Source organism: Fusarium verticillioides, chromosome 4 (assembly GCF_000149555.1).
Source record: "Fusarium verticillioides 7600 chromosome 4, whole genome shotgun sequence".
Taxonomy (NCBI): Eukaryota; Fungi; Ascomycota; class Sordariomycetes; order Hypocreales; family Nectriaceae; genus Fusarium; species Fusarium verticillioides.
In genome coordinates, this window is record NC_031678.1 from 2,699,317 (window position 1) to 2,723,587 (window position 24,271).

Sequence of the window (24,271 nt, forward strand, 5' to 3'; positions counted from 1 at the left end):
AACGTTCACAAACATCACGGACTGAAACTCGATAAAGTGTACCAAATTCATTGACTCCTATAACCGCATGCTGAGCCCCTAAGCATGGCTTTTGTTCATATATCTTTCAGCTCATCGCGAGACAAAAGGTTGAACTCAACCTCTGTCTGCTCTGAGCCTCCATGACATGTATCAAACTTCTGAATAAAAAACAATAGGTATATGCATGCATCCATCCCAATAGCAACAAACGCCCGCCCGCCCGTTTCATGCTGGTACTTCGTAACTATGTGTGTTGTTTATGCGTAAATGTACGATACCTCAACGCCGTTGTCTCATCGATTGCCCGCGTAGCACAACCCGTTGCGAATAAAAAACATATTGCCTATATGCGTGGTCCGTCATCCATTCATCCGTAATGTGATGTATTAAGCTTCTTCCTCAATCATTGCTCGAACCTCGGGCTCGTTGAGAAGGATACGCTTGCCAAGTTCCTCTGGTGGCTTGCCGTCTCGGACAGCTCCAAAGTCAAGAATCTGCATCATATTAGTATTTGTTGCTCCCAAGTTATCTGCGTTGTAACATACCTCGACGTAGGTGAGTGAATCGCGCTGGACAGCAGCCACGCATCGTCGTTCGTCAAATTTGACTTGCCAAACACCACTGAGATCGCTCAACAAGTCCTGAACGCATTCGCCAGTTCGGACATCCCACATCTTGACTGTCTTCTCACTGCCACTAATAACTTTCCGGCCATCGTGTTGGAAACAGGTAATAGCCCCAGTATGCGCCATGAGAGTATTGCGGCATTTGCCATTTTCTGGATCCCAGATACGAAGAGTCGAGTCGGCCGCCGCCGACACCAGTCGCTCATCGCGGAGGTCCAACAAACCGACGAGCAAACTATGTCCCTCGAGAGTGTACAGACATGCGCCAGTGGCAAGATCCCAGATCTTGACCAGCGAATCCATCGAGCCTGAGATACAACGATTGCGTTCGTGGTCGAGGACGACAGAGTAAACCTTTTGAGAGTGGCCGTGAAGGACATGAAGAGCCTCACCGGTGCTGATACGCCAAACTCGAACAGTGCTGTCATAGGATCCACTGACGAGGGTGTCACCATGAGCGGAAATGGCGCGAACAGAATGCGTGTGCCCGGCCAACACTCGAATGAAGTAAGGGCAGTCGGATTCATGAGCTGGGGGGCCGGTCTGGATATATCGGCGGGACCCAACCTCGGGAAGCCGCCAGACCCTGAGCTGACTGTCCCTGGAGCCGGTGATGATGAGAGGCTTCTCGGGCTGCATGATGGCCTGTCCACTGGAATCTCTCCCAGTCTCGGTGGGCATCAGGATTTGCAGGCAACGGACAGTACTAGTGTGTCCGTAGAATACCTGCTGGCAAAGACCACGTTCGATATCCCAGACGCGAACAGACCTGTCAGTAGAGCCAGACACCAGCATGTTGCCTTCATACTGTAGTGCCCAGACACCACCTTCATGACCTTCAAGCTTCTTGCGGAGCTTGCCCGTCTTGGTATCGTAGATGTGGATGAGCGTATCGTCGCTACCTGTAATGATCTTGTCTTCGTCAAACTGGAGACACGTAATAACGTGACGAGGATGAGCTGCAAACGCGACGTGGCCAGGCTTGACCTCGCCGCTAGTCCAACTCTTACGGATCATATGATGACGGCGGTAAAGCGACTTGTATAGATGTAGCTCGCGAAGGCTGGGCAGTCCAAGCTGGGGATCAGGGACAGCTGTAGCAGCAGCATTTGCGGCAGACAGTGGCCCTTCCGACTTGTGTTGACGAGCCTCGGGCTGCGACTTGTTCTCTTCACGAGCCACGGCTTCCTGTGCACTGGCACGTCGCTTAGATCGCTCGGCCGAATAAGTGTTGATCGCTCGCTTGCGCTTGGAAGCCCGAGACTTGGAGGCTGTCTCTTGTCGAAGAGTCCGGGTAAGCTCATGCTCAGTTGAAGTCAACCGGGTTCGCATGCTCAAATCCTTTTCGTATCCACTTGCACCAACAGGATCTTGCCAGCCCCAACCTTGAATGATAGCCTTCTGGAGTTCACCAGGTGGGAGGGTGTAGCCATCTCGGTCAAACAGTTCCTTCCACCCTGTTTCATTACGATCAACAATGTTTCGCCAGTGCTTTGAGACTTGTGCAGCTCGACAAAGATCTCGGTGATCGAGATGAGACAAAACAGAATATCCAAGTTCCAGGGGTAACTGTCGGAGAAAATCGCATTTGAGAGCTGGGTTCACAGCGTTGGCCACAACGCGGAGGGTGGGACGAGGACACCGGCGAAGGAACTGGTACATCATGAATGTCTTCATTTCGGTTTTCATGGAGTCGAATGCCTCGAGGAGTGTTTGTGTGTCAACGACTTGTAGTGAATCAACACCTTGAGAAGCACCATCGGTGCGAGCAAGGGCGTAATCATCTTGGGAATGGCCAGAACGAACGAGAGCAGTCATGGAATCATCTTCCATTGGCTGTGATTCATCAAGCCATCTTGAGGGATCAAGGTTCGAGCTTTGGAAGCTAGGCTGTGTCTCATCTTCGTCATCGGCAGTATGTAGCTGAGCGGCTGCCAGGGTAGGCGACAGTCTGGGACTAGGAAGACTAGCATCTTGTGCGGCAACGACATCGATACTGGGACGGGGATTAAAAGGACGGATGGGTTGTTGTAAGGATCCATCAGCATCAGCGAATGGTTCTGCGTCAGCATCAGTAATTGGTGGTGTAGCGACATTGCTGCTAAAGACAGTATGTGAATCACTCTCTACAGGGCTGGTGGCTTCGTATTGAGGGCTGACAGCTGAGGAAGATGCTTCGGGTGATTGATTTCGTTCATGGTGTGACGAGCGTCGGCGAGCTGATCTCTCAGCCGCACCGACGACCTCCGAAGTATCAGGAGTAGCAAGGAAGCCCCCAGAAGGTCTGGATGACCTCTCTCCTTGTCGATTCGAATTATGGGCAATGGAGCGACGAAGTTTATCCGATACGGCGTTCAGGGGAATAGAACGGCCAGGTCGCCGAGGATTCGAAGTTGGTGCTGAAGATTCGGGGGAATCTATAGTGGTAGCTCTAGAAGCGCGGGAACGGCGAGGATATCCTTCTGAAGGAGATTGTGATCGATGCTTGGGTATCCGAACAAGGTTGGATTCTTGAGGGGACTCGGATTTAAGCTGAGTGGGGGTAGAACGAGCATTGCAGGATAACTGTGTATATGTCAGCATGGTCTGTTCTTCAGAGTAGTTGAAAACAGCAAGTAAGCACAACGTGAAAACTAACCTGGTTATCTATGGGTTCATCTTCAACTTCATCGTCAGTCTCAATAGCACCTGGCATATTATACGAGAACCTAATCAGTTCTGGGGGAGTAGGCTTCATAGCGAGAGGATACTCTTTTGTGTCTAGATTCTCCAGAGGTACAGGGTCCCGAACGAAGACCTGAGGGAACTTTCGCGTGAGACGAGTAGTGGTCGTAACAGTCTTAGTCTCGACACACTCGCTCACCTCGAGCTGGAAGCGGCGGGAGCGGTTCTGGGTCCCCTCGGAGATGTTGACGGATACTGTTTGGGAAGGTTTGGGGTGACGAGGCTCGAGAGCCTGGCTAGTTGCGGGGGATGGTGTCATGATGCGGTCGGTATTTGTGTGTGTTTGTGTTCATCCGTCAAATGCACAAGGCTCAGGACGAGTTCCGATTTAGCAGTCTTGATGGGATCAGTATCAAGACTGATTGCGGAGCTCCAAGGGTCGTAGTATCAGAGACGTGCTGTTGTAACAGCTAAGCCGTGCGGGGAGCAGAAAACGCGGAAGGAGATGTGTTTGTGCCGGACATGCAGGTGCTTGACCGGAACGTAAGGTTGGTTGTCCAACGGCCAGTCGAGGCTTTTACTCCACTGGCATCAAACTCTCTGGCCTCGATCTAGTGGGAAGACTGTTGGTGCCGGCAACTTCTGCGACAATATGGTCGTTATTGAGATATGTCGACAAGGGGGACGGATATCGACAACGGACGCGAAGGGCTTTCGATATGAGGCTAAACCTCAGGCCCGAGACCGGAAAGGAGACGACACGATCGAAACACAGGAGATCGAAGGTGATGGAGACGCGGAAGCCAGGGCGGCGGAACGAAGGGTCGTAAGACTATCTGACTGAGCGAGCACGCGTGCACTTGAGGCTGGGGAGGCAAGGCAAGGGGAGTGTACAAGGGAGTGTGGCGAGGAGGGTGAAGAGAAAACGAGTATAATTAAGAAGCAAAACGAGACATGAAGTAACAAGGGGCAAAAGGAAACAAAAAAGAAACCGTCGCCCGTATAATTCAGTGTCCCTGGCCCTTTTCTGTCTTGGGGGGAAAGGGCTTCGTTTTGCTGACGAGGCTTTGGTGAGAGAGAAGATGTGGTGCAGGCTGATGTGACGGAGGAGTTGTTGGTCTCTGGTTCTCGGGCCAAAGTGGATGTGGACTCTCCATTTTCATGGCTAGTCCCATTGGGGAATAGTGCAGCTGTGGACTGGTTGGCCCTGCGTGCTTTCCTCAGACTTGGACAGGGTCTAGCCAGTGTCACAGCGGCCGTGATTGGGTGAAAATGTGGTCGTGCTTGGGGAAGGGGAACATGACACTGGACAGTTAAAGTACCTCTCCGCACGAGTCCAACACGACTTTGGAGGCGATCGTGAGAAGGGGTACTTTTATGCACGTCGTTGCAACCTCATCACAGCAGCAGACGGAGTTCGAAAGAGGTAGGATAGGATAGGGAATTAGGAAAGGACCGTCTGTTGGTGATTGTACTGTACATCCATACCCGGTCTAGCGAGACGCTATTCGGAGCGTGCGTTGCCTTGGTTAAACAACGGAACGAACCTGGCTCTACGACAAGTACGGTTACGGCCGAACCACGGCTCCGGCGACGCGACGGATGCTGGAATGAATTCAAGACAGAGACAGGTTTCGAGAGTTAGTCAGCCCTGAAATTTAATTTGACCGACGCCTTGGTCGATTGCCAACAGGTTTACGACGGTCCAAATCGAGCTCTAGAGTCTAGGCTAGCACGTTCCACTGAATCCTCCGTGCTGGAAATCAAGGCCCGTGATGGTAGGTATTCAGCTCAGGTTGCCTGTTGCAACCTCACGTGATATCTCCACGTCTGTGTGTTGGAACCCGGAGGGTTTGACAATGAGACTGGAACATTGAAGGAATAGATCGATTACACGAAACAATGAATTGGGCTTGTATTGGGTTCTACTCCAGCTTCTATTGTTATGCTTATCTCCGTCAAGGGATAACCCAAATGGGATCAAGATGGATCCAAGGGAGCAGTCCAATAAAATAGGAGATAATAATGTGCAGTACTAGTAGCAACTCCTTTTCTCGACTCTGGATACTCGATCATAGTTTTCAGCTGACCGAGGTTCTGTGACTTACTGCCTGACGCCCCTTGTTTATATCTCATCCCTTGAATCTATTCACAACAAACCTTCTCCCAGCTCTGTTTCCATGATAATCATAATCCACCATTCGCCGACTCCAATCCCGGTCATCCAATCCTTATCCACGGTCACCGCCGAGTCCTCGCCACACGGCTTACTGTGAAAAATCTCACCTCCGATCCAACCTCACGTGCACTCCGATTCCGACTTAGTCAGGCTACCAATCAAGGCATCCGCTCGGCTTATCCGGATTTCCTGTACCGGAACGGGTACCGACACTGGATGCGGGGGTGGTCCGATGGGGGCATCGTTGGGCGTTTCGCCGATTCTAGAGCTGGGTCATCATGATGCGGTTGAGGAATGTTGGATCATGTATTGAAACAGACGGTGAGTTTTTTTAGTTGGCACAGGGGTCATTCGTTCTGTGATGAGTGTATTGTGATCCCTTGTAAATTAACGTGCTAACCAAATATCGCTGACATTCGCTTTTTGTGGGTTCCCCAATATCGCGATACGCCGTTATCATGATATCAAATCCAAACCCCTCGCTAACATCCAATCATTTCCAAATATCGACTCTCATCCAATGTATCATGATATGTAAACTGGCATACGACTTCCCAATAGCTCACTTTTACTCAATTGTACATCCAACTTGTTGAAGTCGTGTAGCATTAACCAGCATATCATGCGGAAAATCAGCGTACACCAAACATCATCATGCGAGACCTCCTGTTCATACAATGCAGCCTCTAGTCTGGGTCTGGGTTGCTCGCTTGCTAACGAATACGCTTCACTCACAGCACTGCCAGGCCTGCTAGACATGGAGGGACGGCCGTTAGCCATGGGACCAAGAGGAATGTTCTCCACGCTGGTTTGCAGACGGGGGGCTGGCATGGGGGGAGGCGGCGAGGATGCTCGTTCAATGCCACGCATGCTGGATGCTTGTGTGCGACCTGTGCCTGCGCGACGGAAACCATACCCTGCAGGAGCTCCAACAAGGCTCGTTCTGCGGTCTGTTGAGCGGGCAGCACGAGGGATAACCTTCTCACGGATAACGTGAAAGTAAACTTCCAAAAATTTGTGCTGCCGCTCGTCAGGACTGGCTTCGTGCATGTCCTCGAATCCGATGGGCGCAACTCTAGGCTGTCCATCCTGTCGCGTATGTGGTGTAGCCGGACTCCATTCGGCGTGTAGAGATTGCGTATCGGATGAACGGTCTTCCCCATCGTTCAGTAGACGTAGAACTTCTTGGATGTGCGATCGCAAAACATCTTGGACCATTTCTCGTCGTTTCTTCTGTACCTCGGACTCATGAACCTTGATGCCCAACTGCTCTGCAAAAGGGGTAACAGTGCCGCTAGGTTCCTTGGCTGTTAAGATCTGATCGCAATCGTCAATGGCTTCGTGGAGTGCCTTCAGAGTACACATCTTCTCGGTCACGCTTTCGTCCTTGTTGAAGGCCAGGATTTGGTCGACGTGCTTCTTAATCTTGTCGATAATGACTGGGTTTCGACGAGCTCCGGGCAGTGAAGTCGGAACGAGGTCCTCATAAGCTTCCATCACTTTGACTAATGACACCGATTGCTTATCCCAACGATCTGATGTTGGGTTAGGAATATGGGTGAACATGCTGTTCTTGATGTGAAAAGTACGACTCAGCATACCGAGGATTTCGAAAGAAACTAAAGCCATTAGTATATGTGTTTCCATCAAGGCAGAGAAACCCACCAGGAAACAAATGTGATGTATGCTTCCCAGCATCTTGGAAAGCACGGACAGCATTGTTGTTACATCCAATTCGGATGAGGGTCTGAGAAATCTCCTCACGAGTCGCCAGCTGAAGGAAAGCCAAGTTCTCTGGATCATCTTCAGGGAATCGAAGTCGTCGCTGGTCCAGCAACACGCTGTAAATCGTCGACACATAGCCAAAACAAAGCTCCTTCACCTGGTCAACAGGAATCACTCGATTTGCTTCGAAGCGACTCCGCCCGTAAATACTGAATGTAAACATTAAACCGAGATCAGTGACCTTTTCGCCAATAACCATAAAACCATTGCCTTCGGCACGGTAACGTTCACGCTTTCGGTCGAACTCTTTCCAATAGATACCCAGAGCAGCCAACATCTCGATAAGATGGCACATCGTCGTCGTGGCGTAGGGGCGTAGAACGGTCGCAGGCATTGTATCCCAGCTCTTACGTTTCCGTTGAAGAGCAACTGTCATAGTATGTGCATCGTATAGACTGGGAGGGTTGGTAGGAAGATCATGATTCTGTGACTGAGCATTGGGAGGTCCAACTTGTTTATGCATGCCCTCGTATTGACTCTTCTGCCACTTCTCAGACTCGTGCTCCATACGCTGTACGGCGCTGAGAAGCAACGTCCATGAAGCTCGCTCGTTATCAGCAGTATGGATACGCTCTCGTTTCGTCTTGTTGGCATATTCCTCTCTGGGATTGATGTCCAGCTCAGACCACGTATTTTCGAGACTTTCAGGACTTCCATCTAGAAAGTATATCTCTGCCCCACGAATTGGACCATGTTGGTTGTCTGGGGGCGAAACAAAGATCACAGGGGCCTCGAACTCGACCTCGAAACGGAGCTCGTCCCAGGAGAAGCGACGAGTTTTTGTGAGGGCCCATTTCCCCATGACTTTCTCATTGCATTGAGCATATCCTGCTGCAGAGGCGTAGTATTGTTGCATGACCTGCATGAAGGTAGCTGCCAGAGCAACCAAAGAGACGAGGAGAGCCACGATGGCCACCACGACTTCGGGGTCCGCTTCAGCCATGATGTTGAGGTTGCGTTATTTTCTCGACCGGTTCGTTCGTCTCGGTTTAGGATGATTGGTACCACGTAGGAGAACGGCAGTGCGGAGTCGTTGAGTGCCGGACAGTCCAGCAATCAATTATGGACACACTGACCCTGCTCGTCGTAGGCTTAGAGGCTGAGTTTGACAGAGGTCGACGCGACATGAAGCAATCGTCTCGCACTGGCGTAAACCAATTCCGGCGTAGTTAGTCGTTCAAGGCGTCGCCATCATCATGAAGTGGAAAAAGGCAGAAGAAGTGTTGAAAGGAGAACAAGCTGGGCAAACCCACAGGCGCAGAGCCTCGTTCGAACTTCGCAGTCGCGCATCTTTCTTAACAAGGACAGGGTATGCCACCCAGGGCTGTAGAGTCCAGGGTTCAATTGGGTCAAGTGCTTATTGAGTGGATGCAGTGGAAACGCTGTGGCCGCATCAAGGGTCATTGCAGGCCTCAACTCAGGAGGTCAAGTAATTTTGAAGAAAAGGGTTTAAATAGCGGGTTTAACATGAAAATCACCACGAATTTATGCATGTTTCTTTGGATTTAAAGGTGAAACCTTGAGAAGGGAAGCTCTGACTGGAATTTTACCTCGTCAGGTCATGAGTCTTAGATTGAGTTAGGTTGCGGCCCGTCATGACGTTGCGGCTGATAGCCTTAAACTTTAGCGGGTTTCACCCTGAATGGTTGGTTGATTGCGGGGAGCGGGCGCTAGAATCATCCCGTCCCGGCTCGCATCAACACCTGAGCCTCAATCATATGGATTATTGGATGAACGTAGAAAGCTGAACGCTTGATGATGACCATTTGATGATGGACACTATGGATAACCTTCATAAGATACTTACCTGCCGTGCTGATGCTGATTATTGGACAGTTGAGTATAGTCCGTAATACTAAATGGTTGGTGGAACACCTCCTTTGAAATTTGAGCATAGAGAGACCATTATGAAGCTCATCACGAGACGACAATGAAATTTAATATAAGATCGAAGGTGTAATATCTTAGCCGGCAGTGTATTGAAGCACCTGATCTTGTCCTTAGGTAGGTCTCGTAAGTCTGGAAAACCTCCGTCAATGAATATGTGTCTGTCGAATTTGAGCCACCCTACGGCCTCGCCTTTCGCCCCCAGTTCCTCTCCCCATCCAATACCAGCGCAACATGATTACCCAACGCCACTACATCACCATCCCCATAAAATGCAATCACTTCAGCATCATACCGCCCATTCTTGATAACCTTTGCACTGATCCGTATCCTCAATCACTCCTCGCCCTCCTTTGGCAGGGCATTCTTGACATCTAAACCCGTCGAAACCGTTGGCATCCAAAAGATCTTGTCAAATACAAACGTATCTTCAGGAGCCGGTGCGTCCAAGTCGGTTGGCCAGTAGCCCCCGATCATGAGTGCGGGCGCGACGTCGGTGACGTACGCGAATGCCCATGTCGTCCAGCGTTCGTTGTTGGACATGTGGAGCCAGAGATCCCATGTTGCTGGTGGTGTTTGTTTGTGTTTGGGGGAGTAGAACTCGACGTATTGCATCATGGGTGCCACATACATCACAGCCATGTGTAAATGCTTTCAGTTGGGGTCTTCATCTGTTGCGAGCTTGGGCTAGGCCGACCAAAGGAGGCGACGCTAAGAGTTCAAACCCCCTTGGCAGACCAAGGCCTGGCTCACCATTGAGCAAAGTATCCGTGACATATGCTGCGACCTTCTTTTTAGACTGATCAGGTATCCAAGGGCTCTTGGACAAGAGACCTTCTTGGTAGAGTGTGATATGGAGAATGGACAATGCCCTGCCTCTTCGAACCTCCTCAACTACAAGTACAGCCGGACCGATATGGGTGGCACCAAAAATTCCAATGAGCAGCGAATGTATCAGGTTGCTCGCACGGTGCAAGATGACTTAAGTTTGAGTGTATAATTCGATTCACCTCATGCTGCCTTGGGCAATGCTGAATTTAATATCTTCATAATTCAATACATGATAGCGTGACTGCCCGAATTTTAACTTCGATCTTGCGAAGTTCTAATCTATCCCTGGGATACAGTTGTCCCTCTGGCAGTAAACTCTTTTTTGCTAGAGTTTATACACCAGATCAATTGGTAGGCATATCTGAAAACAACAAGGGACTGGTACAATAAGTGCACAGGCTAGACCAATCATTGGCACACTCGGTGCACATCTTGATAGCGCAACCTGGATTTGTGCACAAGGATTTTTACAATCGAAGTCTCGTCAAAACAATATCCACTCCATTTGGTTTCTTCGGGTGGGATGTTGCCCCCGAGGTTGAAGTCCGCCGGCATTTAGATCTCCTCATCGATCTCATGCAAGATGGTATCCGCCTCGTCCAACCAAGCCTGTGCTTGCCTCTTGTCTTCGTCATCGGAAATCCGAAGGACCTGAGCTTTGAACTTTTGCTTGAGGGCCCTCTTTATCTTGCTACCAGTTCGGTCCATACAGACAGTGACCCAAAGTCGCTGGAATACGGGATGGATAGCGAGGACCGATACGTTAGTCCTGATAATTCGACTAATATATCTTACGATGACGTCTTTGTACCATATGCTACTGTCTATGTAGGTCTTGGCCAAGTTTTCGCTGGTAAATCTGTTAAGTTGCTGGTTATTGTTGCTGGCATCGCCATATGGGACACGGAGGCGGTTGCGTGGTGTAGTATGAGTATCAAAAACCTCGAGGTTTCCGCGGTTTAGGCCGCAGAACACCTCCATATTAGCCTCGCAAGCCCAATGGAACAGTGTTGGGTCACATTTGTAGGTTGTTCTGAAGGCCTGTGGTATGTCGATATCTTCATCAGCCTGTATCCAAGCGAGGAGCAGGCATATAGTGAGTCGAGAGACACTGGTGTAATTCGTACGATAGAGCTCGCCTCCTGTCGCGACAGATAGATAGAGATACGGGCCCCAATCACGGAGGTTATCCTGGATTCCAAGGCTGAAAGAAAGCACCACAGCTTTCTTGTCTGAAGTCAAGCCCGCGAGAGTACTGACACCATTAATCCAATTGCGGAAACGGGGGCCTTTTTCACCATACTCCGGGAGTGTCATCTGCTCCAAGTCCTAATGATCCCCACGAATATGCTCGAACAGGGGAGGAGCAAGGGTATAAAGAAGGATGATAGTACCGTTGCTGCTCATCTCCTGATACGCCTTGGCAAGGGCCGTTTTGGAAGCACAATTTAACTTGTACCCATCGGCGGCAGGCATCTCTAATGTTTTAACGAATCTGAGTATGTCGTCTGTACTCGGATACCCGGGATCAGGATCTTCCATAGCTGCAAAGACATGTGAGCTGGCAAGAAAGGCGGCCGGTTCTTACTGGAAGGAGACATGGCGATAGACCCAGGTAAGGTAAGCCAGATTGCTATGATACAGGACCCTGTTTAGAATACTCTCTCTGTATGAGAGTATGGCATTATGCCGCGATAATTCTTATACCATCCATTGTGAAAGGCATGACTTCCAGTGCGTATCCATAATGCGTCAAACCTCCGACTTAACGTGAACCCGTACTGACATCACAATAGCCAGCCATGTGAGGATTCAATCATCATGTTTAATCAATACCCATAATATTTGTCGTAATTCATGTAGTAGTCTATTTTCCGCTTTTGGTAACTTGGGTGGTGGTGGCTTCAAGAAGCTTATGCCTGTAAGATGCTTACCTAAGGCATGACGCGGTCCCCTGAACAAGCGAGGAAACGTGATATCCATGTTTCAAAGGAGGCAGCCTGAGTTCTTCCACCTTTCTCCCTCTTCTTCTGTTAATCAATCACATCAAATTACCATCCCAATCAACAATCATCAATCACAATGTCTCGATTCTCTCGATACGATACCGACGAGGAGCGTCTCCCTGAGGGCATGCAGAGAGTAGGCTACGATGCTGACACTCAGGTCTACACGTTCCGCGACGCTGACGGCAGCTACTGGGAGAGCGCGCCTGGCAATGAGTACGGACAGCTCACAAAGGTTGGCGAAGCTCGTCCTGAAGGTCAAGAGACCGAGACCTTCCTCATGACAAACCAGCAGCAACGCCCCAAGATGACGTGGTTCACCGAGATGAAGCCTTTTCTCAACTTTCTCATGCTCGTCATCCTATCGCTCGTCCTGCTCTTCTGGTTCCTCGGCTACAAGGGTTCTTCGTCGGACGAGCGTATTCCCATAGCGGACTGTCCGGAGGGCACGGTTGCGTATGCGATTCACAAGGGCGATACATGCTGGGAGATTGCGAACAAGAATGGAGTGAGCGTTGATGACTTGAAGAACAAGAATCCGGACCTCAATTGCGAGGCTCTCAAGATTAATGATCGCATTTGTGTGCCTGGCAAGAAGAGTGTTGATTGAACGCGTCGTACCATGCGTTGTGGACGGGAGTACAAAGCCTCGCTGGTAACTGTTGTAGCCGTCAGGTACGGCAAATGATGCGACTTGTCTAACAGTTGAGCTGCGTCAAGTTGAGCCGGAGTGAGCTATGAACTATGAAGCTGTCTGAACAGGGTTGGTGACGTACAGGCTATAGCCTGGGTCAGTGTTGCAGTGGTATCTTCTTTGACGCGTACTGGGCATTGCTTGGTCAGTTCATAGCAGTATGGCAGTAATATTTCATGCCACAGACTGTCAACCAACTCTTGGATGAAGCTGTATTTGATCGCTTGGTGATAAGCATCCGAGGCCCAGACTTCTGGGAGCGTATCAATCAGCCTAACGCGTGTCAAGCAGCCAACCAACGTCATCATGGGCCTATCAGCCAACAACTATTGGCCATGGTTCATGGCTGCCATGCACCCGAGCTAGTGCAGCATCTCGGCCGGTGCCAGCAAACTCGAGGGCTTGTCTTGGCTGTCAAGGTTGCATTTATCCGACATCTTCAGCGATGCCTGGAGTAATCAGGCTTCAACAATACCTAGCCATGCCATCCACCAGAGACAAGACGAGTCTAGACAAGGCCGACGAAACAAAAGACAACAACACATCGCTGCCACCCACCAAAGGCGGTCAAGCATGAGCATTAGCTAAGGTACATACAACTTCATTCGGCGTGTTCTTGACCCGTCAGGGAAATCATCACCACAAAAAGCCCCGCGCTAAAAGTGGAAGAAACGAGGGGCAACACCAGACCCTGGGCTCCATTGCATGCGCTGGGCGCTACCAACCAGCGCGTGCACCTGCAAGAGCGGGGCCTGGGAATTTTTTTCTCTTCCATGCTAATTTCGACTCGACTCGAGGGGACCCCAAATAATTTAAAATTTTCGGCGCGGGTCTCTCGCGACTCTTTTCTTTCCTTTTCTTCACTACTATAAACCTTCGGGTTCTTTTTCTTTTTCCCTTCCTTTCTCTTTCTCTTTTTTTCTCTGTCGTTCAAGCTTCGACAAAGAAATCATCATGGATAAGGGGAAGCTTGCTCAGCTCCTTGAAGGGAGTCAAGTCCGTAAGTTCTATCATCTACGTCAACGATAAACAGCTGGCAAGCTCTGCTTTCTTTTGCTGCTACCTGTTGCCTCGCTATCCAAGCATCAAAACTAACATTTTTCTCTCTCAAGCCAACACAGAGCAGGTCAAGGCCGTTACCGCCGAGCTCCAGAAGAACTTCTACACACAACCCGAGTCGCTGCTCGCCCTCGTCGAGATCTCCCTCACACATGGAGATGCCGGTGTCCGACAGCTCGCCTCGGTCCAGGCCCTTCGTCTGATCCCTAAGTTCTGGGAGAAGACCGCCCAGGACCAGCGACAGCTCGCCCGTAACCACCTTCTTGAGGGTGTCCTCAAGGAGTCCTCCGCTGGTGTCCGCCATTCCCTCGCCCGTCTTATCGCCGGCATTGTCAGCGCTGATATGGAGAACGGTGAGGGTGAGGAGTTCCTCAAGCACCTCCTTCCTCTCACCAACAACGATAATGTTGTTGCCCGTGAGGTTGGTTCATTCCTCCTCTACGCTATCCTCGAGGAGGACCCTACCCACTTCGCCGACCACACACATGAACTTCTCAAGCTCTTCCAGGCCCGCATTGAGGACCCTCAGAGCAAGGAGGTCCGCATCAACATCGTCCGTGCGATTGGTGCTATCCTCATGATTGTCGAGCCTGAGGAGGACCCCGAGTCTCTCAAGGCCATCCAGAACTTTGTTCCTAGCCTGGTCAACATTCTCAAGGCTGCCGTCGAGGCTGAAGATGAGGAGAGCTACAAGATCGTTTTCGAGGTCTTCCACTCTTTCATTGCTTACGACTCTTCCCTCCTTGCCCTTCACCTCCGTGACCTCCTTACCTTCATGATTGAGCTTGGTGGCAACGTCAACGCTGAGGAGGACGCCCGATCTCAGGCTCTTGCTTTCCTCATTCAGTGTGTCCGCTACCGACGCATGAAGATTCAGGGCATGAAGGACATGGCCGCTGAGCTCATGGTCAAGGCCATGCACATTGTTACCGAGCTCGATGCCGATGATGACGAGGAGGACATTTCTCCTGCCCGTACCGCCATCAGCCTCATCGACACCCTGTCCAACGAGCTCCCTCCCCGGCAGGCTATTGTTCCTCTCCTTGAGCAATTCCCCCACTTCGCTACCAACAACGATCCTAAGTTCCGTATGGCGGCTATGCTCGCTCTCGGTAACGCTGCTGAGGGTGCTCCTGACTTCATCTCTACTCAACTCCAGCCTCTTCTCCCTACCGTCATCTCTCTTCTCGAGGACTCCGAGACTCAGGTCCGACATGCCTCTCTTGTTGGTCTGATCCACCTCGCTGAGGAGATGGCCGACGAGATGTCTTCTCACCACGAGCAGATCATCGCTTCCGTTCTCAAGAACCTCGAGGCTGCCTCTCAGGGTGTCTCCGACAAGAAGAATGTTAGCATCATCCGCTGCGCTTGCGGTGCCCTTGATACCTTTGGTGACGGCATTGACACCAAGATCATGGCCCAGTATGGTCCCAACCTGATTGGTCCTATGGTCCGTCTCCTCGATCACGAGGACTTTGGCGTCAAGGCTGCTGCTGCTTCTGCTATTGGTGCTATCGCTTCTTCCATGGAGAAGGGTTTTGAGCCTTACTTCAAGGATGTTATGTCTTCTCTTGGCAAGTTCGTCTCTATCAAGGAGGGTGAGGAGTCTCTTGACCTCCGAAGCTCCACCTGTGACAGCTTGGGCCGCATCGCTATGGCCGTCGGCTCCGAGTCTTTCCAGCCCTATGTCATGGATCTCATGTCTGCTAGTGAGGAGGCTCTCGGTCTTGACAACCCCCGCCTTAAGGAGACCAGTTTCATCCTGTGGTCCAACTTGTCCAAGGTCTACCACGAGCAGTTCGACCACTTCCTTCCTGGTGTCTTCAAGGGTCTCTTCTCTTCTCTGGAGCTCGAGGAGGAGGAAATCGAGCTTCCTGGTGTTGACGCTAGCCAGCTTGGTGACGGTGCCATCGTCATTGGCGGTAAGCGTGTCAAGGTCAAGACTCCTGAGACTCAGGATGATATGACCATCGCCGCTGGTGGTGACGAGGACTGGGATGATATCGAGGACCTCGAGGATCTCGGTGCCGTGACTGCTGTCGCTCTTGAGCAGGAAATTGCCCTTGACGTCCTTGGTGATGTCATCTCCAACTCTTGCAACAGCTCCAACCTCGAGACATACGTCGAGCAGACCATCGAGAAGGTTTCTCCCTTCACCGAGCACACATACGAGGGATGCCGAAAGACCGCCATCTCCACCCTCTGGCGCACCTATGCCCGTGTCTTCCAGGTCTGGGAGGAGAGCGCTGGTGTCAAGTGGGAGGCTGGTCTTCCCCCCAAGTACACTCCCCCTACCTCGCTCATCAGCATGGGACAGGCTCTTGAGAAGGCCACTATGACCATCTGGTCTGACGACAGCGAACGGTTAGTTTACCCCATTGTCTTTTCTGTTTCTGCCAATATGATGAATACCTTGCGTTATACCCAGCTCACTCAGACGCAAAATGCGGTTGCTGAGAAAACGTCTAATCTACTTCTGATTCATGGCACTGTTATTTCTTGTTTCTTGCATTCTGGTCTTGAATCGTTACTAACAGTCAAATAGTTCCGTCGTTACCGACATCAACCGCAACGTCGCTGCCACCCTCAAGGCTTGCGGTCCTGCTCTTCTTGCTTCCAAGGATGGTCTCCTCCAGGAGATGGTCTCGGTCGTTGGTCTTATCATTACCCGATCTCACCCTTGCCAGCAGGATCTTGGCGACGAGGAGGAGGAGCAGGAGGTTGATGCTGGCTCTTCCGAGTACGACTGGCTCGTCATTGACACTGCTCTTGACGTTGTTGTCGGCCTGGCTGCTGCTCTTGGCAACAACTTCGGTGAGCTCTGGAAGATCTTCGAGAAGCCTATTCTCCGACTTGCCAGCTCCAGCGAGGACCTTCACCGATCCACCGCTGTTGGCACCATCGCCGAGATTACCAAGTACACTGGCGAGGCCATCACTCCCTTCACTGAGTCTCTTGGTCAAGCTCTTGTCCGCCGCCTCACAGACCCCGACCCTCTGGCTAAGTCTAACGCTGCTTACGCCATTGGCCTCGTTGTCCTCAACTCTGCCGACACCGGCAAGACTTTCCCCATGTACCCTCTTCTTTGGGAGAAGCTTGAGCCTCTCCTGACTGTCAACGAGATGCGCATGACCGACAACGTTGCCGGTGCAGTTTCTCGTATGATGACCAAGAACCCCAACAACGAATTCGTTGCTCAGGCCCTTCCCGCCGTTGTCAATGTCCTTCCCCTCCAGGAGGACTACGAGGAGAACGCTCCTATCTACGACAACATCTTCAAGCTCTACCAGCAGTCCAACCCCACTGTTGAGCAGCTTACTCCCCAGCTTATCAATGTGTTCGAGAAGGTCCTCAGCCCTCCTGAGGAGCAGCTCGAGCCTGAGACTCGGGAGATTCTCCAGCACACCGTTCAAAACCTGTACAAGGCTAAGCCTGACCTCCTGGCCAACAACCCCGGCCTGCTCAAGCTTGCCGGTATTCAGTAAACGGACAAACATCACGACTTGACGAATTTTCGGTTTAGTGGATTATATAAAAGTGACGAATTGCGATATGATTTGATGAAGAAAAAGCACGCACTAGACTACGATGCGTTGATAGAGTATAACGTAGTGCCACCATGCAAAGGAGCTGCATGGGTCTATAAGGGCATGGAATAGGATGGGAAAAGGAAAAACAGGGATGGCAAGCGCTGGGATTTCACGATGAAGCTTTAATGGCTTCGAGGATAGAGGACTTTTGATACCTAGGATTAGAAAGATACCTTTCCATATGGACATTTGTTTCCTTCATACTGTTTTACAGGTGCACATGTGTATGTCTTGAAAGGGAGATGGAGAATTGTTATCTTCAAACTTGATCATGTAATTCGAAAGTAAACGCCGTAAAATGCTACTGAACAATGGAATTACCAAATCCTTTTGGCAACCATCTCATACCTCATCACCTTCTCAAAATCGTCCTTCTTCTTCTCCGTCTTCTCTACCCTCTTACCCGGTCCTTTACCACCTTTCAGTCCCTCGTTCCTATCAGCATGGATCCATCGCTGTCTCTCCTCTCCAACCTCAACCTGGCCAAAACCACCAACTCTTCGTCCGCCGGGTGTATCAAAAGATTCAGGAGCACGGCCCTGGTGTTCTGCACGCTTCATCTTTGTGTATCTGTTGCGGGAGTACTTGAGAAGGATCATGCCTAGAAGGAGTTTGAGAATGAGTAGGACGAGGAAGGCGATGAAAAAGACAACGACCATGGTAATGGCGGCGATGAAGTCGTCGGATGTCCAGGAGTACCAGGGCCGAGAGTTGAGGGGTGAGCCGTATGGATAGCCGTATGTTGCGCGGCCGAGTGAGTCGCGAATAAGAGAGTCGAAGCGGTTGAGGGCGGCTATCATAGCGGGTGATGAAGGCGTGGCTGATTCTTCGGATAGGGATGTTTGCGTTGATTGGGGGATGGGCATGGGCATAGGCATAGGTAGATGGGTCGATAGAAGCATGTGGTAGGTTTGAACGGAGGCGCGAATAAAGAGACAGGACAGGGGTATGACAGCGAGCCCAAGACGCTTGGTCAAAGAGGGAGTCATGAAAGCCTAGGGGCGTTAGTTGTAACACGATAAGGGTTGAGGATGACTTACGTTGGTATAGTAATCTTTACACAGGATATCAAGAATACGGCTGTAGAAAGCTGGTTTGATGTTGTTAAACTTCGTCACATAGGCGTGTTTAATGGTATCGACAAGCATCTCACTACCAATGACAATGAAGAAGGGGGACAGAACTTCGCCTGACATGAGCCACGAGGGTAGTACAGTAAAGCTGTGTGGTAGGATAGAGGGGCTGTGATGAGGTACAGATGTCTCGTCATATGACTCTGAGCCGGCACCCGGGACACTGAGGCCGCCAACCTCGACAACGTTACGCATCCCGATGATGAAGAGCATGATCCAAAGCTGGAACCGCTCAACGATGTCGGCGCAGGTGAGCTGGAAGAGGTTGTCCTTCTCGAAGCGCTTGAAGACAGTTGACTTGATCTCGACGAATTGGTTCGAGAGAAGAAGAGTCAATAGGGCGTTGGAGTATGAATTGACGGCAACGTTGAGGGTGATGACCTGATAGTACAGTGCAATCGAGTGAAGACAGCAGTATACAAGAGCAAGCATAAACATGCCCAGCGGGAGAAGGACTTTGGAACGACCAGACGCATTACGTGAGAGCGTTTCCGTGCTGAAGAGACACTCCAGAATATCCTGCCCCAGAGCTGAAAGAAGACGATCACCGACTTCAAGAATATTGTAGATGACGTAGAGTTTGATGGCGGATTGGGCTCGAATGAAGTGATACATGCGGCTTGCGTCAAGAGTCATCAGGGCCATGGAACTGCATATTATGACAGCGCCTTGGAGAAGATCAGCTTTGTGAAAGGCCGAGAGATTCGAAGGCATGGATTTCGTCCTCTTATGACGAAATGCTCCAGACTCGGGTTGAGATCGAGACTGCAAAGGCTTGAAGTGACCGTTTCCATTCCCATTTGCCTTAAAATCATGAGTCCCGTTCTCATCATTCGAACGACCTCGAGGACGACTCTCGCTGCGTGATCTTCCTTCATCAGAGGTCTCATCGGCTCGCGAGGTCCTACCTCTTCGCCAGAGTCGTCCAAGGCCATACCACACGAAGCCGAGAAGCCATCGAACTTCTTTGAGGATGACATAGCCCCACCAACGAACTAGCATGCTGACAGCTTGGACAAAGCGCATGGGAAGAATGGTGAAATTCCAAAGCCAAGCATCGAGACATGCTAGAGCTCCAAAGTTGAGCGTCATTTCGAGATGGGGCGGTAGGAGGATAACATTTTTAAGACGCTCGAATTTGACGGCATTGGATTCGTAGGGAATATCGTAGGCGTGGGACTGGTGGATGTACAACGGACTAGGTCTTTGAGCCGCCAGTTCGAGCTGTAGATGTGTAGGTAACGACATAGGTGGGAGAGGAATGATCGGTGGAATAGGTGACGGTGGTCGAAGGCCGGCTGAGTCTGTTTGAAGAGGTATAGCTGTCGCAGGTGTTGACCGGGCGCCGAGAATAGGAGATGTTCCGCCTGCACCATCGAGGTTGAGATGCAGAGACGTAGGTCGTCCGGTTAAGTTGAAGGAAGAGTATCGTCTCGGCGACGATGTTCCACTTGAATCGCCAGCTGTGACACGGCTCGTAGGAGGCGTAGATAGAGTTCTCGCTCCGGGTGATGGGCGTCGGTATATATCCATCTGAATATCTCTCGCAGTCCGCAGAGCAGAAGTCAAGCCAGGACGAGCTTCTACAGAGGCACCGTTTTGCTGCGCAGGAGGAGGTACATCATCGAGGCGCATCGTAGGCTGTCGTATAGCCTCGCGCTGGTCGAGAAGATGCGTTGTAGATTCTTGGTCAATTGACCTCCGTTCTGGCGCGGGGGCCACAGGCAACGACTCAGGAGAGTTTGTGAGGCGCTGCATCTCAGTCGCGGAGAGACGTCGAACATTAGGGTTCGTGGTATTGCTTATCGTACTGCTGCGACTGGCCCTGCCAGAGGGTACAGCAGTGCTGTCATCCTGGTCCTTCTCTTTGTCTAGAGTCTCCTCCGCGGGTCCTTGTTCTTGAACCTCGTCATCCTCGACCGCTGGTTCGGATATAGACGAGTTGGACTCGACGCGACGCACGATGCTACTTCTGTGGGAACCTTCTTCAGAAGAGTGGTCTTCGTCGGAAGGAATCGTGGGGAGTTTGTCGTTTATCGTGTCGGCGCATGACGGGGGAGGAGTCGAGGACGGAGATAGAAGCGGTGGGAGATGATGAGAATTGATGGAATCGACGGAGGCGGCCATCACCAAGGCTGAGACTCTCGAAGCATGTTTTTCCCTCCCGAGTTATTGTAACGAAGGTCGGTGAGTTGGAGGTTTGTAGCGTGAGGTGAAAAGAAGAGACGTTGCAGCGGGAAAGGGGATTGTCAGCAATTGAATCACCATGAGACAAGACGCAGCTGAACTGAGCCTTGACAGGAGTGAACCGGTTCCATTAGGTTACTCGACAGTGGGTGCGCCACAGTGGAGTTGGCACCGAAGGTTCCCCTGAGCGGGAGAGCGTGCTCTGAAGACACTGAAACTTTGGGGCAGTGGGGGTTCATGCAGGGGTTGTGTCAGTGGCTTGAGATGAGAATGGATCCGTAGATCTGGATACCGTGGCGGGAAGAGCATCGCGAATCTGACTTGGTGAAAGCCAAGACGGGTAGAACAAATAGTAATTGTAGGACCGATATCACCAAAAACTACATGACTCACGACGTATCTTGACTCTATGCAATACTCACTATTCCCTCTTGTTTAGAGTCTGCAAGTCTAGATCCTCTGCCGTCACAGGGTTTCGCTTCAGTCCAAGACAAGGTTTCACCGTGCATGCCATACACCATTTACATGCTTGAACCTCTATTAAGTATCTTTATATCATTAACTCATCTAGAGAAGGTACTCATCAAACCACTGCACGGCCTGGAAGAAAGCCTGCTCCTTGGCAAACTTCTTCCTCTTGTCGCTCAGATCAGCGCGCACAGCAAATCCATGCTCCACGTGAGAGAACAGGTTGATCTGGAAGGGCAAGCCAGTGCCAATCAAAATCTCTTCCGATTGGTGACGCTTTTCAGTGGGGAAGATGCTGTCGGTCTGAGCAGCAGCAATGGAGAGGGGGCCGGTGATGGCCTTGAGCTCTTCATCCTCGACGAAAGAGGGGTGAGCGACGTAACCGACGTCGATGCCAGCCTTGTAGTTGCGGATAACGTACTGAGACTGTTAGCGATGTGCTTGTGAGTCGAGGTTGAAGGACATACCTTGGCGCCGAAGCAGTACCCGACAGCTCCAATCTTAGTAGCACCCTGCGCCTTGAGCGTCTTGATAGACTCAGCGATAATGGGATCGATCTGAGCGGGAGTATGAGGGTTATCGCCCTTGGCACCCTTTGTGATCCAGCTCATGATATCAAGACCCTCAGGCATGGGCAGAGGCATAACATCGCCGTTGAAGATATCGGGAATGATAGTGGTGTACCCGTTGGCGGCGAACTGATCAGCTATCAACTTGCTATTGGTCCAGATTCCGAAGATATCGGCAATGTACACAATTCCGGTTCCCTTGTGCGCCTTATCCGCGGGGGCTGTCGCGATGTAGGCGTCGAGACCGCTATCGAGCTTGATCATCTTGCCGGTGGGCTCGCCTCTACAAACGAAGCATTAGATATATAAAATTGTGCGAATGCCTTCGTCGGGGTAGACTTACTCATGGCGAACGCCCTCAGTGCAGCACTTGGCAGGTTGGTTAGAAGCCATTGTGATAGTGATTTGTCTGTGTGTTTCTCTGCGGAATTGTAGAATGGAGGGGAAATTTCTCGGAGGTAGCTTGGCCGAGTTTATATCCTCTTTGAAGCGGACCCGTGTGACGCAATTAATCGAGGCCGAGATGCCGATGTTACCCCACAAACATTGGCCGTTGCGTGAACAGTTCCGATGTGCTTTCTAAGCAACGTCTCCGTGCTAATTGGTGAAACGTGGGATATCTGGGTCTGCGAGAGGAGTCTTGTTGTGGATGGGTTTGAAGCTATCCCCATTGGGCTTCATTTTTCGCTCTTAGACTTTTAACTCCGACGGGATATACAGATATGGACATTGGCCCAAATGCCGAATTACCAAACTGATCCACGGCATATCGTTTTGACTTTTGAGGATGTCGGTAGAGGTGGGATATGGTGAATGTCATTCATTATTCGTATAGTTGGTATCATTATATGCTCCAGCAATGTAAGTAGTTGTATAGTACACAGCGACAATCTCATCACTTTTGTCGAATGCCCTTGGGCTTTCTCTTCTTGAACACCACAGTCTGTACACCCGACTCAGCCTCCTCTGGCTCTGGCTTTATCAGAGGCTCAGCAGGTGCTTCTGTCTTGACGTCTGTGTTATCCTCCGTCTTGACTTCTGTCGCGTCTTCTGTCTTCACGGCTGTATCCGGCGTTGCATCCTCCTCCTTCTTAACATCCGTCGTATCCTCTGTTTCCTCCTTCATAGTCCTAGGTGTAAACGTCGACCCGCTTAATAGCGCATCAAGTTCCTGGTCTTCTTGTTGTGGCATAGCTTTTGAGTCTCGTCCCCATCGTCTAGGCTTCTTGAACAGTCCGCGCACGGCGTTTTCCTCTTCCTCCTCATCCTCCGTTGCTTCACGCTTCCGTACACCGTTGGCTCTGGCTTCCACCTTTGCTTCTTCGTCTTCTTCTGTCTTCGCCTCGATAATCCTCGTATTCGTAACTGTCCACTCGCCAGGCATAGCCATCTCGGGTCGGAAGTCACTCGGCATCGCGACACCCATCGCAGCAAGTTGTTCCCTTTGTTTCTTTAATGAAGCCTCCGTCGGTGCGCTCTGTTGCGCACGCGGCGCAGGTCTTGACGATGGACCTGCCGCTGCAGATGAAGCTCCAACAACTCCATTGAGACGTTCGACTTCCCGCTTGGCGCGGTCTTTTTCGCGTTCTTCTCGCTCGTGGTTACGATGCAGATCGCGGAGGAAGCGCTTCAGTGCGCCTTGATGTTTGGCAGTAGATTCATGGTTTTGGCGCTCGAGTTTTGTGTCGCGAACATAGGTCTCGCAGTGCTTGCACCAGTATTTGGGTGTGGATTTCCAGTATTCGGACATTTTGGGTGGTGGTGTTGAAAGAAGGTTGCCTGAATGTTTCTAGAATGGGATCAAGGTGCTTATTCTGAGCTGTAAGGCTAATGCACGGGCCATGCACGAGCTCCAGGGTAAGCAAACTTCTTTCATGTGAGGGTGTTGTGTAGAACTGATGAGGCCAATGCAATGCAAACTTGGCGGTAATTCTAGTCAAAAGATAGTGTCAGCGCTTATTTTCCATTGCTTTTTGTATGGTGCTCACAAATGATGATTGTCGTTATCGCCGTTTTTGCCACTGACACGCCTCAGAGAAGTCGTTGTGTTCGTAAGGTATCGATAGCAGATTTGCAGCGTGGCGGCAAAATATCAAACAGCTGAGAATGGTTGGCACGCATTACGGTTCATACAAGGGATCGGACATAAGCTGACATGCATAGCGTCAATAGAAACTAGGTTCTTTGTACCAAGTGTTATTGGAACAAAGATTCGAGTTATCAAGATTGATCTTACGAAGCTATCCTTCTTGGGCAAGTCAGGACCAGCTGAAGCCGACAAGGACCCTGACTTTTTTCTCTCCGAAGAGGCTGAGATACGCAAACGAGATATCCAAAGCGGTTTCACGTTTAGTTTTGACAATCTCATGATCTAGATCTCATCTCAAACAGCAAATACCTTTTCTACAATAGCATGTATAGGTTCCCTTAAAATAAATAAGCATATCGTCAAGCCAAATATCCTCAGTCTCGGGAATACCGCAATGCCGTCACACTCTAGAAAACCGTTAGCCCAGCCGCCATGTCCTGTCCCTTGCATCATCCCTGGATCCCACATCCATCAGTGGAGCAT

The 24,271-nt window shown here is 50.7% G+C and overlaps 10 protein-coding genes across 11 annotated transcripts; 2 read left to right on the plus strand and 8 right to left on the minus strand.

Moving 5' to 3' along the window:
* Window positions 1–27: 27 nt before the first annotated feature.
* FVEG_12039 (F-box and WD-40 domain-containing protein CDC4) lies at window positions 28–4,913 on the minus strand. Its single transcript, XM_018901365.1, has 3 exons — window positions 3,286–4,913; window positions 567–3,212; window positions 28–515 (listed from the first exon to the last, which is right to left on the minus strand). The coding sequence occupies exons 1-3, from the start codon at window positions 3,628–3,630 to the stop codon at window positions 408–410; spliced, it is 3,099 nt and encodes a 1,032-aa protein (XP_018759843.1). The 5' UTR covers window positions 3,631–4,913; the 3' UTR covers window positions 28–407.
* A 291-nt stretch (window positions 4,914–5,204) lies between these two features.
* On the minus strand, window positions 5,205–8,686 carry FVEG_12038 (hypothetical protein). Its single transcript, XM_018901364.1, has 2 exons — window positions 7,156–8,686; window positions 5,205–7,109 (listed from the first exon to the last, which is right to left on the minus strand). The coding sequence occupies exons 1-2, from the start codon at window positions 8,216–8,218 to the stop codon at window positions 6,016–6,018; spliced, it is 2,157 nt and encodes a 718-aa protein (XP_018759842.1). The 5' UTR covers window positions 8,219–8,686; the 3' UTR covers window positions 5,205–6,015.
* A 541-nt stretch (window positions 8,687–9,227) lies between these two features.
* Window positions 9,228–9,806, minus strand: FVEG_17155 (hypothetical protein; the record flags this gene model as incomplete). The annotated part of the gene is made up of 1 exon (XM_018906426.1): window positions 9,228–9,806. A coding segment is annotated over one exon (308 nt), but the record flags the coding sequence as incomplete, so codon positions are not given.
* Window positions 9,807–10,346: 540 nt separating this feature from the next.
* Window positions 10,347–11,310, minus strand: FVEG_12037 (hypothetical protein; the record flags this gene model as incomplete). Its single annotated transcript, XM_018901363.1, has 1 exon — window positions 10,347–11,310. One exon carries the CDS (start codon window positions 11,308–11,310, stop codon window positions 10,549–10,551), a length of 762 nt encoding a protein of 253 aa, XP_018759840.1. The 3' UTR covers window positions 10,347–10,548.
* Window positions 11,311–11,322: 12 nt separating this feature from the next.
* Window positions 11,323–11,594, minus strand: FVEG_17154 (hypothetical protein; the record flags this gene model as incomplete). Its single annotated transcript, XM_018906425.1, has 2 exons — window positions 11,323–11,537; window positions 11,582–11,594. 2 exons carry the CDS (start codon window positions 11,592–11,594, stop codon window positions 11,323–11,325), a joined length of 228 nt encoding a protein of 75 aa, XP_018759839.1.
* A 481-nt stretch (window positions 11,595–12,075) lies between these two features.
* FVEG_12036 (hypothetical protein) lies at window positions 12,076–12,609 on the plus strand (the record flags this gene model as incomplete). Its single annotated transcript, XM_018901362.1, has 1 exon — window positions 12,076–12,609. The coding sequence occupies one exon, from the start codon at window positions 12,076–12,078 to the stop codon at window positions 12,607–12,609; it is 534 nt and encodes a 177-aa protein (XP_018759838.1).
* A 799-nt stretch (window positions 12,610–13,408) lies between these two features.
* On the plus strand, window positions 13,409–17,553 carry FVEG_17153 (hypothetical protein). Of its 2 annotated transcripts, XM_018906423.1 has the most exons (3): window positions 13,409–13,693; window positions 13,806–16,116; window positions 16,298–17,553. In XM_018906423.1, the coding sequence occupies exons 1-3, from the start codon at window positions 13,648–13,650 to the stop codon at window positions 17,235–17,237; spliced, it is 3,297 nt and encodes a 1,098-aa protein (XP_018759836.1). In that variant the 5' UTR covers window positions 13,409–13,647; the 3' UTR covers window positions 17,238–17,553. The 2 variants fall into 2 exon arrangements, with proteins under 2 accessions (XP_018759836.1, XP_018759837.1); XM_018906424.1 differs by having other exon boundaries at window positions 13,448–13,693; window positions 13,806–17,553.
* On the minus strand, window positions 17,524–20,751 carry FVEG_12033 (hypothetical protein). Its single transcript, XM_018901361.1, has 2 exons — window positions 18,383–20,751; window positions 17,524–18,337 (listed from the first exon to the last, which is right to left on the minus strand). Exons 1-2 carry the CDS (start codon window positions 20,600–20,602, stop codon window positions 17,660–17,662), a joined length of 2,898 nt encoding a protein of 965 aa, XP_018759835.1. The 5' UTR covers window positions 20,603–20,751; the 3' UTR covers window positions 17,524–17,659.
* A 478-nt stretch (window positions 20,752–21,229) lies between these two features.
* Window positions 21,230–22,092, minus strand: FVEG_12032 (esterase/lipase; the record flags this gene model as incomplete). Its single annotated transcript, XM_018901360.1, has 3 exons — window positions 21,230–21,550; window positions 21,598–21,982; window positions 22,043–22,092. 3 exons carry the CDS (start codon window positions 22,090–22,092, stop codon window positions 21,230–21,232), a joined length of 756 nt encoding a protein of 251 aa, XP_018759834.1.
* Window positions 22,093–22,594: 502 nt separating this feature from the next.
* Window positions 22,595–23,494, minus strand: FVEG_12031 (hypothetical protein; the record flags this gene model as incomplete). Its single annotated transcript, XM_018901359.1, has 1 exon — window positions 22,595–23,494. Exon 1 carries the CDS (start codon window positions 23,447–23,449, stop codon window positions 22,595–22,597), a length of 855 nt encoding a protein of 284 aa, XP_018759833.1. The 5' UTR covers window positions 23,450–23,494.
* Between the last annotated feature and the right edge of the window lie 777 nt (window positions 23,495–24,271).

What these genes read in the sequence shown, in the direction of transcription:
- FVEG_12039 (XM_018901365.1), bottom strand. Translation starts at nt 3,630, where the DNA reads ATGACACCATCCCCCGCAACTAGCCAGGCTCTCGAGCCTCGTCACCCC. An exon ending in ATGAACCCATAGATAACCAG is followed by an intron (nt 3,213 to 3,285) that starts GTTAGTTTTCAC and finishes ACATATACACAG; the next exon opens with TTATCCTGCAATGCTCGTTC. An exon ending in ATTCACTCACCTACGTCGAG is followed by an intron (nt 516 to 566) that starts GTATGTTACAAC and finishes AATATGATGCAG; the next exon opens with ATTCTTGACTTTGGAGCTGT.
- FVEG_12038 (XM_018901364.1), bottom strand. Translation starts at nt 8,218, where the DNA reads ATGGCTGAAGCGGACCCCGAAGTCGTGGTGGCCATCGTGGCTCTCCTC. An exon ending in TACATCACATTTGTTTCCTG is followed by an intron (nt 7,110 to 7,155) that starts GTGGGTTTCTCT and finishes TAATGGCTTTAG; the next exon opens with TTTCTTTCGAAATCCTCGGT.
- FVEG_17153 (XM_018906423.1), top strand. Translation starts at nt 13,648, where the DNA reads ATGGATAAGGGGAAGCTTGCTCAGCTCCTTGAAGGGAGTCAAGTCC. An exon ending in CCTTGAAGGGAGTCAAGTCC is followed by an intron (nt 13,694 to 13,805) that starts GTAAGTTCTATC and finishes TTCTCTCTCAAG; the next exon opens with CCAACACAGAGCAGGTCAAG. An exon ending in TGGTCTGACGACAGCGAACG is followed by an intron (nt 16,117 to 16,297) that starts GTTAGTTTACCC and finishes ACAGTCAAATAG; the next exon opens with TTCCGTCGTTACCGACATCA.
- FVEG_12033 (XM_018901361.1), bottom strand. Translation starts at nt 20,602, where the DNA reads ATGGCCGCCTCCGTCGATTCCATCAATTCTCATCATCTCCCACCGCTT. An exon ending in GTAAAGATTACTATACCAAC is followed by an intron (nt 18,338 to 18,382) that starts GTAAGTCATCCT and finishes TAACGCCCCTAG; the next exon opens with GCTTTCATGACTCCCTCTTT.